Below are 17,592 nucleotides of genomic sequence, written 5' to 3'. Positions count from 1 at the left end.
TTTGATATTATATATTAAAAGATATGTGGTTTGTTATTTGATTTGTCTTTGTTTTAAATCGTCATGCGCACTTTTCCCTTTGCCCAATAGAGGGCAGTGGTAAGCTGGAGATCAGCACGTGGAACCATGACTGCTATTGCCTAGTGCAAATGTAAACATCATTTTTACAACAAAAAGTGGAACATTGTTTATTGTTGAATGGCAGTTGGGCCTGCCAATAATAAAGACTGTCAGCATTGAAGATTTCAACTTTTAATTCAAAGAAACATTTTAAAGTAAGCAATGCTTTCAATTTAAAACTCAACCAAACTAGGGTTAGCTACAAACCTAGCTAGCATTTTAGCTCCCCTGCTTCCCTTGGTAGTATCAGGTTTTAAAACACAACATATGCTGGTTCATGCAGGTGGAATTACATTTTTTTCCACAAATTTCTGCAATGTTTTTTTTCCCCAAGGTGAAAAATATTGGTTAATCTGGTAGGCCTACCTGAACTTCTTTGTGAATATGTTGTGAGTTTTATAAAGCGATAAATAGATTTTATCATGGTTCTTTGCCATGCCACCAGAGAAAACATGCTGCAGTGTGTAAAACAAGCCAATGAAAAAGAGTAAAACAAGCCAATGAAAAAGAGTAAAACAAGGCAATGAAAAAGAGTACACTCAGATGATCCAGGCACAGGCAGCTTGTTTAGAACAAAACACTTGGAGAATTGAGGTCTTTCATATATTTCTAGTCCGGGGTGTCAAGCTGTGTAGCTCAGCTCTTTCTTTGTTCTTTCTACCACACCTCAAGAGCTGTGTGGTAATTAGCACAAGGAGATACAAGGAGTTCAATCAGGTGTGTTAAAAGAGGGGAAACCCAAAAATGTACAAGGCTCCGGCCCCCCAGGACTGGAGTTTGACACCCCTGTTCTCGTCCATTCATGGTGATATTTTATTCATGTTGATGCCGATATCCAAAAAGTAATTGACAAGTTCACCACTCAGAAGTAGGAAAAAAGAAAATAAACAAATAATGATACAGCAGAGCTGTTTACCACATACCTTTCAAAAATGTATTTTAAAAGCATTCTGAATACATTTTGTTTCATGTACTGCCACGGAATACGTTACTGAATACATTTATGTCAATGTGTTTAGTTTTCAACCATCACTACATTCCAAAGTTAATTGCCCAGCCCTGCACCTAGCCGGTGTTTTCACATGTGACAGACTTCAGGCAGACTTGACCAACCACATTTCACTTTGGTCTGCTGGGAATTCATATCATTGGATACTGTTTGTCAATGAAGCACAATGGCTAATTCTGCTAATTTTGGTATTAAACATTTTCTGCAAATAAGTTCTGCTTTAGTTACCAGACATCCCACACACAGACATTCTCAGGAATTCATAATAGTGTTTCTTTAAAAGGTTTTATGGATGATGCACAATATTTTTCAGCAATGTAGCAACAGTACTCGCTCCCTATAAGCCTGCTTCACTACCCTGATTTCCAGAGCTTTTGTGTGCAATAAGCAGCTGCTCCTCTTCCTGTTGTTTGGGGAAACATCATTCTCTGAAGCAAAGCCTTTAGTACAGAAGTATAAAATAGGAGTCACCACTAGAGGGCAAAATGATACTCCGCAGAGATGAAGTCCGTATTGTGACCTTGCTACGTATTACAAAATGGTCTTAAAATGGTTCTTAAGAGCATATTAGTAACATTGGGCCTCATTCATCAACCGTTCTTACTAACAAATTTCTTCTTAAACCCAATGTACGCACCAATGTTTTCTTATCTGAATTTGTTCTTAGCTAAGAACAGAATACATGCACACTCAAGACCATTCGTACACACATTTGAGTAATGATAGTTTGTTCAAAATAATGGGTTATAGCAGTTTTGTTCATTCTACAGTTCATAAAATAAAAGTATTTGAATAATTTATAAAAGTAAAATATAAAAAATGATTTTAAAGTGTAAAAATGATTTTCATGGTAGTAACGGCAATCATGTGGATTATAAATAGGTCTGTTTCTGCGCATTGGCCTTGCTATCAAAATGGCATTTCTGTTACTTCTTGAAGAGCTTGCCAATCGTGCTCTGAGAAGGGAATGCATGTTTGAAGATCATTTAGATTTATTTGGCACACGGCGTTCAGAGAAGGTGATATCTCTCCATGTATCAGCTTTCTTTGGGGCTTTATATCCACTGGTTACGCTACTAAATAACATGTGTCTATTTGCATTTACCTCCTGTACAGTAAGATCCAGTTATAACGGACTTCAAGGGACCTGGCAAAACAGTCCGTTATATCCAAGGTCCGTTATATGCAGTTGCTGTATGCCCAGAACACAACTACAGGACACCATTTACTCATGCCACACCCCATTAAATTATTATAAATGATTATATTGTACATATAGTGATCCAACTTCACCTCAGCAGATGCGTGACTATTAATAATCCCGACTACGTATCTGCGCTGGATATCACCGGCACACCACACGCCTTGTCGGCGGAGCTGCATGTCCGTTATAACCGAACAAAACTACAGCTAAAAGCGGCCCTGGGGACCAAATTGTTTGTCTGTTATAAGCAAAATTCCGTTAAATGCGAGTGCGCTATATCCGATACTTTTTCTGCATGTTCTTAAAGGCGCACGGCCGGGACTAGCAGACCTCGTCCGTTATAGATGATATTCTGTTATAAGCGAGTCCACTATAACGGGATTTTACTGTATTAATACTTCTACTTCAGCATTACTGAAGGTTTGTTTCCTCTTAATGCCAAGCGGCTCACAGACTGCACGTCTCATCGCCATTCCTTGCACACGGCCCTACAGTCTCATGCCCTTTTATGGGAAATTGCAGGGCGTTTCCCTATGCTAATTAGGACAAACTGGCACGCGCTTTCAGTTACGAAGACGTGGGATTCACCATTCTTAAGAACAAAGGTGTGAACAATTATGCTACTTAAGAACACGTCATGAATCTGACGTAGGTTGTTCTTGACAAATTCCGCAGGAACAAATTTAAGAGAATTCTTAAGAAAATATTGGTGAATGAGGCCCATTAAAGGCTATAAGTTCTTATTTGTTGTGGCTCATATCGCACTTGTATACCAGTCTTGACTATTTGAGATAAATAGATGGCACAAATTCGAGTACCAACAGACTGTCTAATAGTGACAGATGACGTAAAGTCTGCATTGTGGCTGGCTGACAGCGGATAACGGCGGTTGGCAGCTACCTACCAGATTCTCCACTTTCAGATTCACACCTGTGTCTTGATGCGCTGTCCTGGGTTCTCCTGCAGGAAGGTATTTATTCACAGCCCTTTAAACGATACTGTCAGATCTGCACTCTGTGGCTGCTGGGCTCTCTGCACGCTAATGTTGAAATAGCACACTTCTACACAGACACAGAGTATATTTGCTTAGCAAAGGCCAAAAATGCAATGTATGAAAGGAACACAAAAAGTCCAGAAGGGGTAATAATGTGACAAACGTTAACAATAACGCTAAACTGCTAAAACGTGCCATTGACTGTCAGTAGGGAAAGTTATACCGTTCTGGCTGACTGTGATAGTCCATATAAGGGATATGATTAATAGACTGACAGAATGCTCTCAGTGCGGTGTATGGAGCAATGGGCCAGTCAGACAGTGGGTGATTCCACAGGGAACCATGAACTGTGGCCTCACACCACTAGAGCTGGGGGTTCGACTCCCAGCCCTGGCTTTCTGTGTGGTGAACTTGCATGTTCTCCCAGGTTGCACTGGTCTCTTAATACAGTTGAAAGACATGCAGTTGGGTAAATTTGCATCTCAGTATTTCTGATTGCCAAGTGTGGCCTTACATATGTTATGGGAAATGGATGGATCAAAGGATGGATTTATCTGCTGTGACAAAGGTGCCCTTGTTTGTGTGTTTCAGGTTTTATAGTGCAATCTTTACCTGGGCAAATTTTAAGATGATTACAGAGATCTCTAAAAGCTATGCAACTGTGCACTGAGCACAGGACACGCCCTCATTTTAAGCAGAGAATCAGTGACCTGTTCATCTAACTCATCTGCTTGTCATCTATGTTATCTACACGAAAATGGGTCTTTCCAACAAAAATGAAATCCGTTACTCAGGTGAACATTATCCAGGAAGTCAGACAAGAAACACATATGAATGCAGAAGGTGACTCACTGTGGAGTTCCTGCTTTCGGCCTGGTTTCAGATCCCTTTGGACGACAGGTCCTACAATAAAAACAATGGGCCTCATTCACCAACCGTTCTTACGAACAAATTTGTTCTTAAACCCCACATACGCACTTTTTTTTTTTTTTTACGAAGATTCTGACATTCACCAATGTTTTCTTATCTGAATTAGCTAAGAACAGAATCTACGCACACTCAAAACCATTCGTACACATTTGAGTAATGATAGTTTGTTCAAAATAATGGGTTATAGCAGTTTTGTTCATTCTACAGTTCATAAAATAAAAGTATTTGAATAATTTATAAAAGTAAAATATAAAAAATGATTTTAAAGTGTAACAATTATTTTCATGGTAGTAACGGCGATCATGCGGATTATAAATAGGTCTGTTTCTGCGCATTGGCCTTGCTATCAAAATGGCATTTCTTTTACTTCTTGAAGAGCTTGCCAATCGTGCTCTGAGAAGGGAACGCATGTTTGAAGATCATTTAGATTTATTTGGCACACGGCGTTCAGAGAAGGTGATATCTTTCCATGTATCAGCTTTCTTTGGGGCTTTATATCCTCTGGTTACGCTACTAAATAACATGTGTCTATTTGCATTTACCTCCTGTACAGTAAGATCCAGTTATAATGGATTTCAAGGGACCTGGCAAAACAGTCCGTTATATCCAAAGTCCGTTATATGCAGAGTTGCTATATGCCCTGAACACAACTACAGGACACCATTTACTCATGCCACACCCCATTATATTATTATAAGTTATTATATTGTACATGTAGTAATCCAACTTTACCTCAGCAGATGCGTGACTATTAATAATCCCGACTACGTATCTGCGCTGGATATCACCGGCACGCCACGCACCTTGTCGGCGGAGCTGCATTTCCGTTATAACCGAACAAAACTACAGCTAAAAGCGGCCCTGGGGACCAAATTGTTTGTCTGTTATAAGCAAAATTCCGATAAATGCGAGTCTGCTATATCCGATACTTTTTCTGCATGTTCTTAAAGGCGCACGGCCGGGACTAGCAGACCTCGTCCGTTATAGATGATATTCTGTTATAAGCGAGTCCACTATAACGGGATTTTACTGTATTAATACTTCTACTTCAGCATTACTTAAGTTTTTTTTCCTCTTAGTGCCAAGCAGCCCACAACCTGCGCGCCTCTTCGCCATTCCTTGCACACGGCCCTACAGTCTCATGCCCTTTTATGGGAAATTGCAGGGCGTTTCCCTATGTTAATTAGGACAAACTGGCACGCGCTTTCAGTTACGAAGACGTGCGATTCACCATTCTTAAGAACAAAGGTGTGAACAATTTTGCTACTTAAGAACACGTCATGAATCTGACGTATGTTGTTCTTAACAAATTTCGCAGGAACAAGTTTAAGAGAATTCTTAAGAAAATATTGGTAAATGAGGCCCAATAAACCTTATAATATCATGGCAAGTCATTTAACCTCCATTGGTTCGTGAGATTGGGAACGAAGTAAAGAGGTACAATTTATACAAAGAACTGAATGAAAATATCATAGACCATTCATTACCTGGAGTTTTCCTTTGGGGCATTCTGGGAGGAGGGATTGCTCTCTATGGATGACATGTTACAAATCACACCCTTACTCTAATGATACTGTACATCTGATTCATTACATTCAGTCGAAAAGAAGAAGAACTTACACTGTGCACTGAAGGAGAGAACTTTGGGGGTGAAAATGCGTGTTTTTTGTCTGAAAAAAAGACATTTGGGTTAAGTATTAATTACTGGCATAGTATACAGGCATTTCTGATATAACCTGATGGATGTATTAAACCTCTAGTTATGAAATACCCAGTAGGTTCAAATACCCAGCAGGTTATTCCTCTGGAGTTAAAACTTTAATTTTACATTCAACACCTGAAATTTCACCAATAGCTTCAAAAATGACTAATTATTTATGAATTACTCCAAGATTTGGGAGATGACATGACACATATCTATTTAATTGTTAATGGCCTACAAATAATAAACATTTATAAGATATTTATTTTTTTCAGTCAAAAAATCAGGGCACTATACCATGATACTAGAACCAAAATCGAAATAGATGTACCTAAAAGTTTAACATAGATTTTATGCACTTTAATTAGAGAAAAATTACATGAATAAATGTATTCACTGAACAGTTAAAAGCAGCCAACAGGGCAGATATAAAATGGTGCATTAACTAAATAACTGTGATGCAAATCTTTGCTTGCATTGTGCTTCAGGTACTGACAAGTTAATGCTATATTTTTTTAATTACCGGTAATGGCTTTATAATTGTCCCAATCACCTTAACAACATTGAAACTGAAATATTTCTTACTGTATTATTACTATAAGTGCACCTGATTTATTCTAACATATCAGTTTAGGGGTTCCCAGTCCTGATCCTGAAAGGCAGAACATTATATATCATATACCCTTTTTTGTTAGAGCCTGACTCACAGCTTTAGAACCGGGTCAGGTGACTAATGGCCTCAAGAGCAACATCACTAAAGCAAGGAAGCATCTGTGTTCTTTGTGGGTCAGCAGACTTGACATCTACAGCTGTGACTGAGGCCGCCTTATCTGTAGGAACATGCGGTGGTCTTTATACCCTCATTGTGGACAGAAGGTCCAGAGAAACCTCTGCTTGCAGATATTTTAGCATAAAACTGAATTAAAACATTAATACATTTTTCCTAATACATTTTGTTTATCAATGCATTGAGCTATTGCTGATTTACATTATCAGCTTTCTGATTTGCCTGTCAGTACTAAGTCACTGTCCCTAATAAGACCTCGGAGGCTGTTATTCAGGCTGCATTCACCCGGCACTATACTTTGGACTTTGGTGTTACTGGCAGTCAGCTGAAGTTTATCCTGAGAAACACATACAGGAGTTTAAAGAGTCGGCATTTCTCACCGATGTAGGGGGAGCTGCGAGTTGGGGTCGGGGGCAGGGGCAGGGGCTCCCCCAGGCTCTCCACCATGTGGGAATCCTCAAGATCCACGTCCATTTTTGGACGCCATTCCAGCTCAGCTTGTCCGGGCCTCATTTTCTCCTTTCCAGAACTCGGCAGGCGTTCCTGTAGCGGGTCGAACAGAAACACCCTGCCGTGTCTGAGTGTGTCTGCAGCCCCTCTTTGAGGAAGTGACATTTGCAGAGAGGCAGACGGACTCATGTGGTTAAGGACATCGGCTTCTAATGTGAATGCATTCTTGCTGTTGCACCTTCACACAGGGCAAATGCTCGCACATAAAGTCACATGCCATGGCCAATGTAGAGTCTGTTTCATGCAAGAAGGATGCTTTTGGACCGCTGGAGGAAACAGGACTCCCTTAGGGGAACAGAGTGGAAACATGCAGAGTTGAGCCCCAGAATTGGGATGGGCATGAACCCCCCCACCATGACTGGTGTTATGAAGGAGCAGCGTTACTCCTCTCCCCCCCACAGTTTTGTGAAGCTGGGAGGGAGAAAAAACATGGACTGTCTGGTAGTCTCTGAGGATCGGATTGAGAAACTCTGCAGTAAAGCATTCAGCTGTCTGAAGCAGTAATTATTAGGGGTGGCACGGTTCACAAAACCCACGGTTCGGTTTGTATCACGGTTTTAGGGTCACGGTTTTCGGTTCTGTACGGTTCTTGTTATTTTTTCTTTTAATCTTTAACACTCCAAAAATGTACTTCAGCATATGATATATAGCTTAATTATCCACAATTTAGGATACAGTATTAAAAAAGCTATATCATGTAATCATGCATAAACTGAATTTGACTTGACTCAAAGCACATTATTAAAATTATTAAACATTATTAATCCCAGAACAGTAATAAAATAAAAGTCTTGCCTTAACATAAATGCTAAAAGAATGGATCGCTTTAATCGCTATTACAGTTGGGTATGGGCACGCGGTCTTATTTAGAAAACATACAAAAAGAGACGCATATAATGTTTAATCATTCGTTTTGTATTTGTCCGGTCCACGGGGTTAATTTAATTGGGGATCGTTAAAATCATAGATCACCTATCTTGATTAAGCCTGATTCGGTTCGTTTTATATATATATATATATATATATATATATAACGTGAAAAAAATTGGTATTAATTATATTGAATGTTCTTGAGTAATCGATAAAATCCAGTTTCTGTGTATGTACAAGACATCAATCTGTAATAGTTCAAAATATGTCCAGTATGATCATCTGGCAATAGCCTGTAGGTCTGTGTGGTCAGACACTGCAATAAACAGAATTTTCAGGAACATGGCAAATGTTCACATTGCAGCATGGAAGCAGGCTCACTGTTACAACGCTGACCGGGGAAGCAGAGGCGAGGAGACCTAGGATCGGGGGAATGCGGGGTTTAATGAGCAAAAGGAACACAGACGAGCGGTAAAGCAGAATTGCAATATAATGACCGGACTGGAGAAAGAAACGGAAACGCGGACTAAATACAATGGAGTAATGACAAATTTGACAATCAGGAACAGCTGGTAAACACGGGGAATCCACACAGGGTTAACGAGGGGGCGTGGCACACGGAAAGAGCGGACAATCGAGGCATGACACTCACTGGAGTGCTTTGTCACAGACAACTTAATTTTCTTTAACAAAGTGCCTAACCACACATTAAATAAAGTCACACAACAACGGCGCACAACAGTGTTCAGATGTTGTGCTATCGGTTGGCTGAAATTTAAACGTTTTCTTCAGAGACGGTGGTAACGCCGAAAACACGAGCTAAACGCAGCAAACGAAAGGCTACCGGAAATTACTTAGCTGGCTGAACTTTTACCGGAACTACGTCACAACGCTCTGTGCATATAGCCAATAGACCTTTTTCACAACTTCCGCATTTTTGACCGGAAATACGTAATCGTAGGCTATCTTTACTTCCGCCGGTGTAAAAAAAATAGCGCATGCAGCGACCTCTTCTTCTTGCAGTGTACCGGGCTGTTCTTGTAATGCCCAAAAGCAGTCACATCTATCTTTTCATTCCTTCCCTGTTAATGGTGAAGTTCGACGTAAATGGATTCAGGCTATCCGGCGGGATGAAGGACCAAACTTCACAGTTAAAAAGGGGAGCACTTACGTCTGCAGCAGACACTTCACCTCAGACAGAAGCAAACACCGTATTTTAAGCACAAATGACAGAAGGCCCAAACTTTTAAATAACTAGAGGCATGCCCGAGCGAAACACTGTCAAAAAGAGCAAATGCGAAACAAGCACAAATATTTTAGATCAAGTTTTTAAAAACGAGAGAAAGCCGTAATCAGCTTAACAGTTTTATTTCATTGTAAAATACAAAAAGTATTTCACCAAACGCGAAGATCCATTGATAGCGGCTCTGAGTTCCGTCGATGTGCTTAGAGTGTTTTATTTAAAATAACACATTTGCCGAAAAGTGCTTCATTACTTTAAAAACATTATGGTTAAGGGGTTTATTTGAAACATGGCAGTAGTCTAATATACCGGGCATAGCTAATAAATGTAATTAGAAAAAACGGGGCCAACTTCTTTAAAATTAACAAAACACAGCTAAAATGTTTTTTGATGCTTGTTGCTAAATTTTGCTCACTAGTTCCTACAGCTACTCAATTCTTGTTGCCTAAATGATTTACATCACGCTCACACTATTTAAAAACTTCGCTACAACAAAGCGATCCTTATACATTTTAAGTGTTTTTTTGATTTAGTTTGATTATCAAACTCTAAAGCCCCACTCTTGGTTGTGCGTTTGTGCAAATGTCCGGGCTTTTCTGTGTGCGTGTGTAGGGTGTTCATCTTGCGTCTAATGTTAAAGTATATATATTTATACTCATTTAAAATAACACATTTTTGTTTGCCTATTAACAAATACATCTAAAGTTTTTCTACCTTCAAACATTAACAAAAGCCGTTAATGTCTTTCCTTTAAAAATTACATGTGGTGAACAATTCAGTAACAGTTACCTTGATACTTATGGACAAATTCTTCGTGGAAAAATTTGTAGCCTTTATCAAGTTTGCTCTTTCTCGTGACGGAGTTTTCCTCCACGAATTTAGCAACATCCGCAAATGTAAATTTGGGCAAATTTGTCAGATAGGTTGTATATATTCTCTGCTGAATTTTCTCTGATCCCGGATTTTCTAATGTATTGACGCTTGACCGGAACTAAGTTTACCCTACGATTACGTATTTCCGGTTTTCGTGAAAAAGGTCTATTCTTTCGCGCGAAAGGGAAACACACTGACGTCACATACGGGGCACGAGGCTACATTGCGCATGTCATGAACCGTCGAACCGTGCGACGCATGCATGCTCCGAACCGAGACAAGCGAACCGAACGGTTCGGTTTTTTTTCATGAACCGTGCCATCCCTAGTAATTATGTGGATGGATAAGAAATAATTAGGAGAAGACAAATCACTGATAATATCTGTTAATCCACATACGTGTCGTGTGCTTGGCGAGTCTATGCAAGTTCCCTGGAACATGAAGGGTTACTCACCATTACTGGCGGTGGTCTGACCTGGTTACTCCCCGGCTGGTCTGGAAATCAAAACGAAAATAAAAACTCTCTTTGCCAACACAGTAGGTGAAGCCGTGTGTTAGGCTGCAAAGAGTAATATTATGACGTAGGATAGTAATACGCTGTGGCATATTCGCTCTCCTGAGACACAGCACATCGTCCCCAGTTACTAATTAAATATCCACCATGCCAATACATATTTTTATCAGTAAAAAAATCACAGTGCTACAGAACTGACTGCAACCATGTCATAATTAGACAGGCTTGTCTTCAAGATTCAGCATGTGCACGCATACCTCTGCTGTGATGTGGTCTGTGCTGTTTCATTTGCTCGGGTTGTAATTGACTGAAAAACAAGTACGAACTCTTAATGAAAGAAGTGAGATAATCAGCAACACCCTAAACATCACCTTTAACAAGCAAAGGTGTATTTATAACTGTTAGAAAGGATATAACTGCAGCGAGCTTACCAAAAGGCTGATCCGCTAAGCTGGCTGCTGACGTCCGGCTTGGAGGCGCATATGTACTGAAAGGCACTGAGAGACACAACGTTCAGTGTCAAGCCACAGATACACAGTCGAAGAACGAAAAGAGCCAGATTCCGGACTCTCAAAAAAAAAAACACTTCAAAATGAATTCTAGCAATAATATTTGTCTAATTACAATCCAAGAATGGGTAACATACTGGTGCACATGTATAGTTATTAATTTTATTTCAGCAAAGACAGAGTGTGTCTCAAACTATTTACAGAAATCCATTTCAAAATTCAAAGGCAGGGCCAGGTAAAGGAAGGCCCCTTAAAGGTTTCAGATATTTTTAACGTAGTTTAAAGTTGTTTTTAAGTATGTTTTTCATCACAGTGACTCAGGGTACCTCCCTTCTAGTGTCACATTAACCACATCGGGCAGTTATATCTCATATGCTCATTGTAGCTTATATCTAATGGACATCACATTATGAAGCGTAAATGATGTTATCTTAAGAAAGATGTGGTCTTTGCTCGCTGTAACATGTTCTGTCCTCTCGCTGCAGCACTCTAAATACTAACTATATTTCACTCTTGCAGGTTCATGTCCACATTGTTGCAGCAACCAGGCTCGTCGATGTTGACACATCTAGCAGAACAGATTGTGCATGAACATACACACAACATGTGTGTGGCTCCTGTGTTCCAGTGTCTTATTCCGTCAAAGGTCTTGCTGCTTTGTAAGACTTCCCTCTCAAAACGCCTGACATTTTCCGAGCAGAGTAGCCGCTCTATAAATGTGACAATTCCTGTGAGCTGCCATGAAGTGAGAAGCAATGATCTGGCAGAGTCACCCAGCAGCTGAGCTTTGGCGCAGATTCAAATGGAGTTTCCTGAGGGCCTGTTTTCAAACGAAGATAGAGCATGTAGATTTCCAGGAAGTTATTTGAAGCTGAAGTCAAAAATTACACCACACTTTGATTCTCCCCTTAAGCAGTTGCCTACATTCACAATCACCCTTCCATCGAGAAATGCAAAAGCCTTAGAAATCACCCTCCCAGGAACAACCTTTTAAATATGTTTTGAAGTTTCTTACTAATATTTTAACAATGGTGACCTATCGATGATCTATGTACAGTAGACCTGGAACAAAGCATCTTACCAGTGGTGATGAGAATCCAGTAAGTATTCTTATTCTAACTCTTTGAGCAAATAATAGACTACTGGCTTCTCTTTTTAAGTCAGATCCCCCCCCCCCCCCCCCCCCCCCATTACTGAAAAGGCATAGAGCAGCACAGCCGTGTACAGAGAATACAAAAGCACATCCCTCTGTCTGCACAGCACACCATGAGAGCCTTCAAGCGCAGTAGAGTTTGCAGTGACGCAGTCGATAATCTCTCTGCAGGCTTGTCAAATCTCCTACCTCAGTCCATTTCTGAACCACTGAGGATGAAACAATGGTTTCTGGTAGCAGCCATCATCCTGTTACTCCCTGACCCTGTCACCTCCCCAGCGCTGAAATGGAGCTGCCTGCACCGCAGCAGACAGGCACACACGGAAGCACAGCCCCCTCCTGCGCAGACGTTCGCACAAACACACTCGCACTCAGCCCCGGACTCCTTTCAGAGCACAGTGGGAGAAATAAATATTTAACATGGAAATGTTTTTTTCATTAAACGTTTTTCCAGTGCAGCTATTTGCATGACATTTAGACCAAACGGTAATATTAACTCAATAAAATGGCAACACTTAAAGAAATCAGAACATTCTAATCCATAAAAAAGTTGTGCAAAAATAGAATGACACAGGAAAAAAGTATTTAGCTAATACTTGTTGGAGAAGCTTTTGTTTGTAATGCTTCAAGACGCTTCCTGTACAAAAACAACTAATGTCTCACAATGTCCATGTGGGATTTCGGCCCAATCTTCTAGAAATGTTCTATTGGGTTTAAGACTGATGATTGAGTGGGTCATTCCGGAACCTTTATGTTCTTCCTCTGGAACAAGCGAGAGTTTCCTTTCTAGCATGTTTTGGATCGTTGTCCTGCTGGAAGGTCCATCCACACATGGGCGTAAATTACGGGGGGGGGGGGATAGGGGGGTTGTAGCCCCCCCAATAAATCAAAACCAGCTAATACAACCCCCCCAATAATCATACTTCCCCCGTAATGGGTGGAGACCTCAACCCCCCCAATGGTCCAGCCAAAGTTACACCCTTGCATCCACATGTCGCCCTCATCCTCCTGGTCGATTCATTCATCTTCCTTTTGATAATTTGGTCTCAACTCAATGCAAAGACACAGCTAATAACTAATAGGAGATCTTGGAGTTGAGAAATCCACTGCCAGGTCCCACTTGGTGTGGCAGGATGCATTTTTGTTTTTGCTGTGGGTGAAACAGTGTCTACCCGCACTGCATTCACATCTTCCTCACACATCTTTCGCAAACACACTTCACAAGCTATTTTTGGGGCTGTCTAATTGGGCAAAAGGTGTCTTCCTGTCTTTCTGGCTGAATGACTGACAATGTAGATATTAGTACATAGTTCATAAATATACACAGTACTTTCTATTTGTGTAGAAGACCATCTTATAAAAGGAAATAAGCACATGTTCTCATTAAAATCCTTTAAAATGTTTTAACACTGATGTAGAGCCTTCCAAAACTAGAAATGCTGCATAAGACTGATGTGCAAAATTGCCATTTGCTTGGTTTAGGAGTTCTGGCATCTATGGAAGGACAGTCATAGATGATGATCTCCAGCTTGGTGTCAACATGAAATTATAACAGTGTTTGTCTGTCGAATGTTTGTCTTATGCTGCCCCACGAGAAAAAATATCTTTAACTGCTATCTTTAACTGGAATCAGCTGAACCAAATCTTTGGTTCACTAGTGAGCCTGTGGTCAGTTCTCTTCTGCTTACTGGTACTTCATAATAACTCTTAGATTAAATATGTCTCTGCTATTTTTTTCTTCTTGGTTTATATCTACCCCAGTGAGTAGCTGAGAGGTTGTGGTAGCATCTCAGCGGTGTGAGCAGGGCGTATACTAGAGGAGCAGAGTCACGTCATTATCAGTATCTGTATCTATTAAACTGACAAAATTATCTGTCCCTGAATGCGTATTCGGATAGAAGTGGGTGTGGTTTATACCAGAAGTTTCATAAAATTATATTTTCTAACCTATTATTCACTGGTGATGCACTTGTTTGGCCTTAACTAAACTAAGTTTTATGAACTGTCTGCACCTCCCCCCCAGAAACTGAAAAAGTAGTTTTATAAATTGAAAGATTCTATTTTGCATTGGAAACAGAAATTATTTATACTAAAGGTATAAAGAAAAATATCCTTCAGTTGAAGGGAATAATGTTAAATTCCAACGATGCAGTTGGTTGATGTTAATGTTACTGCAGTTTGCTGCAGTAGTTGGCACTCTTGTCTCTCACCTCTGGGACCAGCATTCTGGTTTCATGTGTGAGTGAATGGTGTGAGAGTGACTGGTGTGTGAGTGAATGGTGTGAAAGTGACTGGTGTGTGAGTGACTGTTGTGAAAGTGACTGGTGTGTGAGTGAATGGTGTGAGAGTGACTAGCATGTGAGTGAATGGTGTGTGAGTGAATGGCGTGAGAGTGACTGGCGTGTGAGTGAATGGTGAGAGAGTGAGTGGCGTGTGAGTGAATGGTGTGAGAGTGACTGATATGAGACTGAATGGTGTGTGAGTGAATGGTGTGAGAGTGACTGGTGTGTGAGTGAATGGTGTGAGACTGACTGGTGTGTGACTGAAAGGTGTGAGACTGACTGGTGAGTGAGTGAATGGTGTGAGAGTGACTGGTGTGTGAGTGAATGGAGTGAGAGTGACTAGCCTGTGAGTGACTGGTGTGTGAGTAAATGGTGTGAGAGTGAGTGGCGTGTGAGTGAATGGTGTGTGAGTGAATGGTGTGAGAGTGACTGATATGAGAGTGAATGGTGTGTGAGTGAATGGTGTGAGACTGACTGGTGTGTGAGTGAATGCTGTGAGACTGACTGGTGTGTGAGTGAATGGTGTGAGAGTGACTGGTGTGTAAGTGAATGCTGTGAGACTGACTGGTGTGTGAGTGAATGGTGTGAGACTGACTGGTGTGTGAGTAAATGGTGTGAGACTGGTGTGTGAGTAAATGGTGTGAGACTGACTGGTGTGTGAGTGAATGATGTGTGAGTGAATGGTGTGAGAGTGACTGGTATGTGAGTGAATGGTGTGAGAGTGTCTGGTGTGTGAGTGAATGGTATGTGAGTGAATGGTGTGAGAGTGACTGGTGTGTGAGTGAATGGTGTGAGAGTTAATGGTGTGACAGTGAATGCTGTGAGACTGACTGGTGTGTGAGTGACTGGTGTGTGAGTGAATGGTGTGAGAGTGACTGGTGTGTGAGTGAATGGTGTGAGACTGGTGTGTGAGTAAATGGTGTGAGACTGACTGGTGTGTGAGTGAATGGTATGAGAGTGACTGGTGTGTGAGTGAATGGTGTGAGAGTGAATGGTATGAGAGTGTCTGGTGTGTGAGTGAATGGTATGTGAGTGAATGATGTGTGAGTGAATGGTGTGAGAGTGACTGGTGTGTGAGTGACTGGTGTGAGCGTTAATGGTTTGAGAGTGAATGGTGTGAGTGAATGGTGTGAGAGTGCCCCCCACGATGGCTTGGCTCCAGAGCCCCTGCGACCCAGAATTGGACAAGCGGGCACAGAAAATGGATGAATGTACAACAGTAATTACACAGCAACAGTACCGTCATTAAAAAAAAAATGTTTGTTTTTTTTATGAAGGAATTAACATATACATCTAAACTGAAACTGACACTGCCTCCTCCTCCGCCTCCTCCTCCCTGCAAGTTTCCCAGCGCAATAGCCCGGAAAGGTCAGCTAAGGTCGGCTAGCTATCTTGTAGTTCCAGTGGTCAGCTACAGAATATAGCAATCTCTTTTAAATAAATTATAGTAAATTATATGACTAGTTAGTGAGATTAAAGCCCCGTGTTTCAAACAAAATGGGCATTTATATCTTGTGCCCATCCTCAGTGATATGAATCAGTTTGAAGAAGCATATTATCTGTGTATTCATCTGTTCTGGGTGTGTGTGTATGTGTGTGTGTGGGCGCATCTTGTACCTCTGCTCCTCAGCATTTATGAAACCTGAACACTTCTGGGAGCCTCATCCCACCCGCCCCCCCAACCCCGTGGGCTGACCGCCCCATCACAGAGACAACAGGCCACTTCCTTGTGCCATGTTAAGTGAGCATCCATGCTGACCTCTGAGCTGCCTCTGCAGAATTTTCCACCACAATCCTTTCACTTCTCTTGACCTATCATTGTCTTAATCTGTAGTATCACTGTAATATTTCTGCCGATAAGCTGATGTGAAAATGCACACCAGTGTTCAGCCTTGGATCTTTCACTTCTCCTGTACCTCACCGTTGCTATTTATTGGTGTTTTTGTTACTGTTCTGCTAGAAGCTGCCTGTCATCACCATCACTGTCCGTATCCCCTTGTATTGTTTATCAATAGGTGGCTTTTGTGTTGCTCTGCACAGAGTGACTAGCTCTGCATTTGCTTGAGAGTGGCAGTAGCAGAAACGGCCTTATCTGCTCACGGTTGGTTATTAGCTGTGAGTGACTGGTAAAGATGCAGCAGATGTGTGGAACGCCATATCTGGTCCACACTCGAGAAAGCTGGCTGCCGCATGGTGAAAATACAAAGATGTTGATGCCAGGAGTTGGATCGTGTACCGGAATAACATAACCATGTGATGTAGGGAAGCTCAAAGAAAACAGAGATCAAGGTGCAATACAGAGAATTTAAGTGAAATGTAGAGATGAGAATTATCACCTTTGCATCCTAAATTAATACTATTTGCAAACTCAGATCAGTGAAGTATAAGTTCACTGTCAGGATCATGAGCTGGTTACTTCGATAACTACCTTAAGCCAATGCAAGATAACTCACCGAGGCCATCACTAACATCGCATAAAGTTCGTTACGCACATCAATGTTGGTTCAAAGAGGTGTTAGACCCGAGTGTTAGCTGGCAGAGTTTTTGGGAACTGGCCATAAAGGGAAATCAGTGTGTTTTCCATTAGTCTGGGGAAACATGCCTTAAATCAGCATGGTTACCTTAGATTAACTCCAGATTAAATAAACTGCACACTCAAAACAATGAAAATAGTGAGAAAGCGTGAGAGATGAACAAAATAGTTCTCTATTTGAGCCACAAGCCTACCTGTCTGAACGCCTGCTGACTTTTGAGTACTGCTCAGTGCTCCTCATCTTTGGAGAAGGTCCTAACTGGTCCTCTGTGTTTCGGTCTTAGAGAGAGCTCCTCATTTGTGGACAGTGTTTTTTATACTACACTATGCAACAGCCCCGCCTGTTCTGAAGAAGTGAA

General features: G+C 41.1%; 1 protein-coding gene across 4 annotated transcripts in view; it reads right to left on the bottom strand.

Annotated features, from left to right (window-relative positions):
* The window catches only part of LOC111835182 (uncharacterized), a 23,161-nt gene extending 5,569 nt beyond the window's left edge, over positions 1-17,592 (bottom strand). The window contains exons 1-10 of one of the 4 annotated variants that reach the window (XM_023795191.2): positions 12,608-13,207; positions 11,863-12,085; positions 11,188-11,253; positions 11,014-11,063; positions 10,697-10,737; positions 7,127-7,289; positions 5,878-5,927; positions 5,745-5,787; positions 4,180-4,230; positions 3,238-3,293 (exon numbers count right to left, since the gene is read on the bottom strand). In XM_023795191.2, the coding sequence (XP_023650959.1) occupies positions 3,238-3,293; positions 4,180-4,230; positions 5,745-5,787; positions 5,878-5,927; positions 7,127-7,289; positions 10,697-10,737; positions 11,014-11,044 (435 nt within the window). In that variant the 5' untranslated portion in view covers positions 11,045-11,063; positions 11,188-11,253; positions 11,863-12,085; positions 12,608-13,207. Of the gene's footprint in view, positions 1-3,237; positions 3,294-4,179; positions 4,231-5,744; positions 5,788-5,877; positions 5,928-7,126; positions 7,290-10,696; positions 10,738-11,013; positions 11,064-11,187; positions 11,254-11,766; positions 12,086-12,607; positions 13,208-17,427 lie in introns of those variants that run through there. The other 3 variants (XM_023795189.2, XM_023795190.2, XM_023795192.2) reach the window with 3 other exon arrangements.

The sequence above is a fragment of the Paramormyrops kingsleyae genome, chromosome 12 (assembly GCF_048594095.1).
Source record: "Paramormyrops kingsleyae isolate MSU_618 chromosome 12, PKINGS_0.4, whole genome shotgun sequence".
NCBI lineage: Eukaryota > Metazoa > Chordata > Actinopteri > Osteoglossiformes > Mormyridae > Paramormyrops > Paramormyrops kingsleyae.
This window is presented reverse-complemented; position numbering and strand designations above follow the sequence as displayed.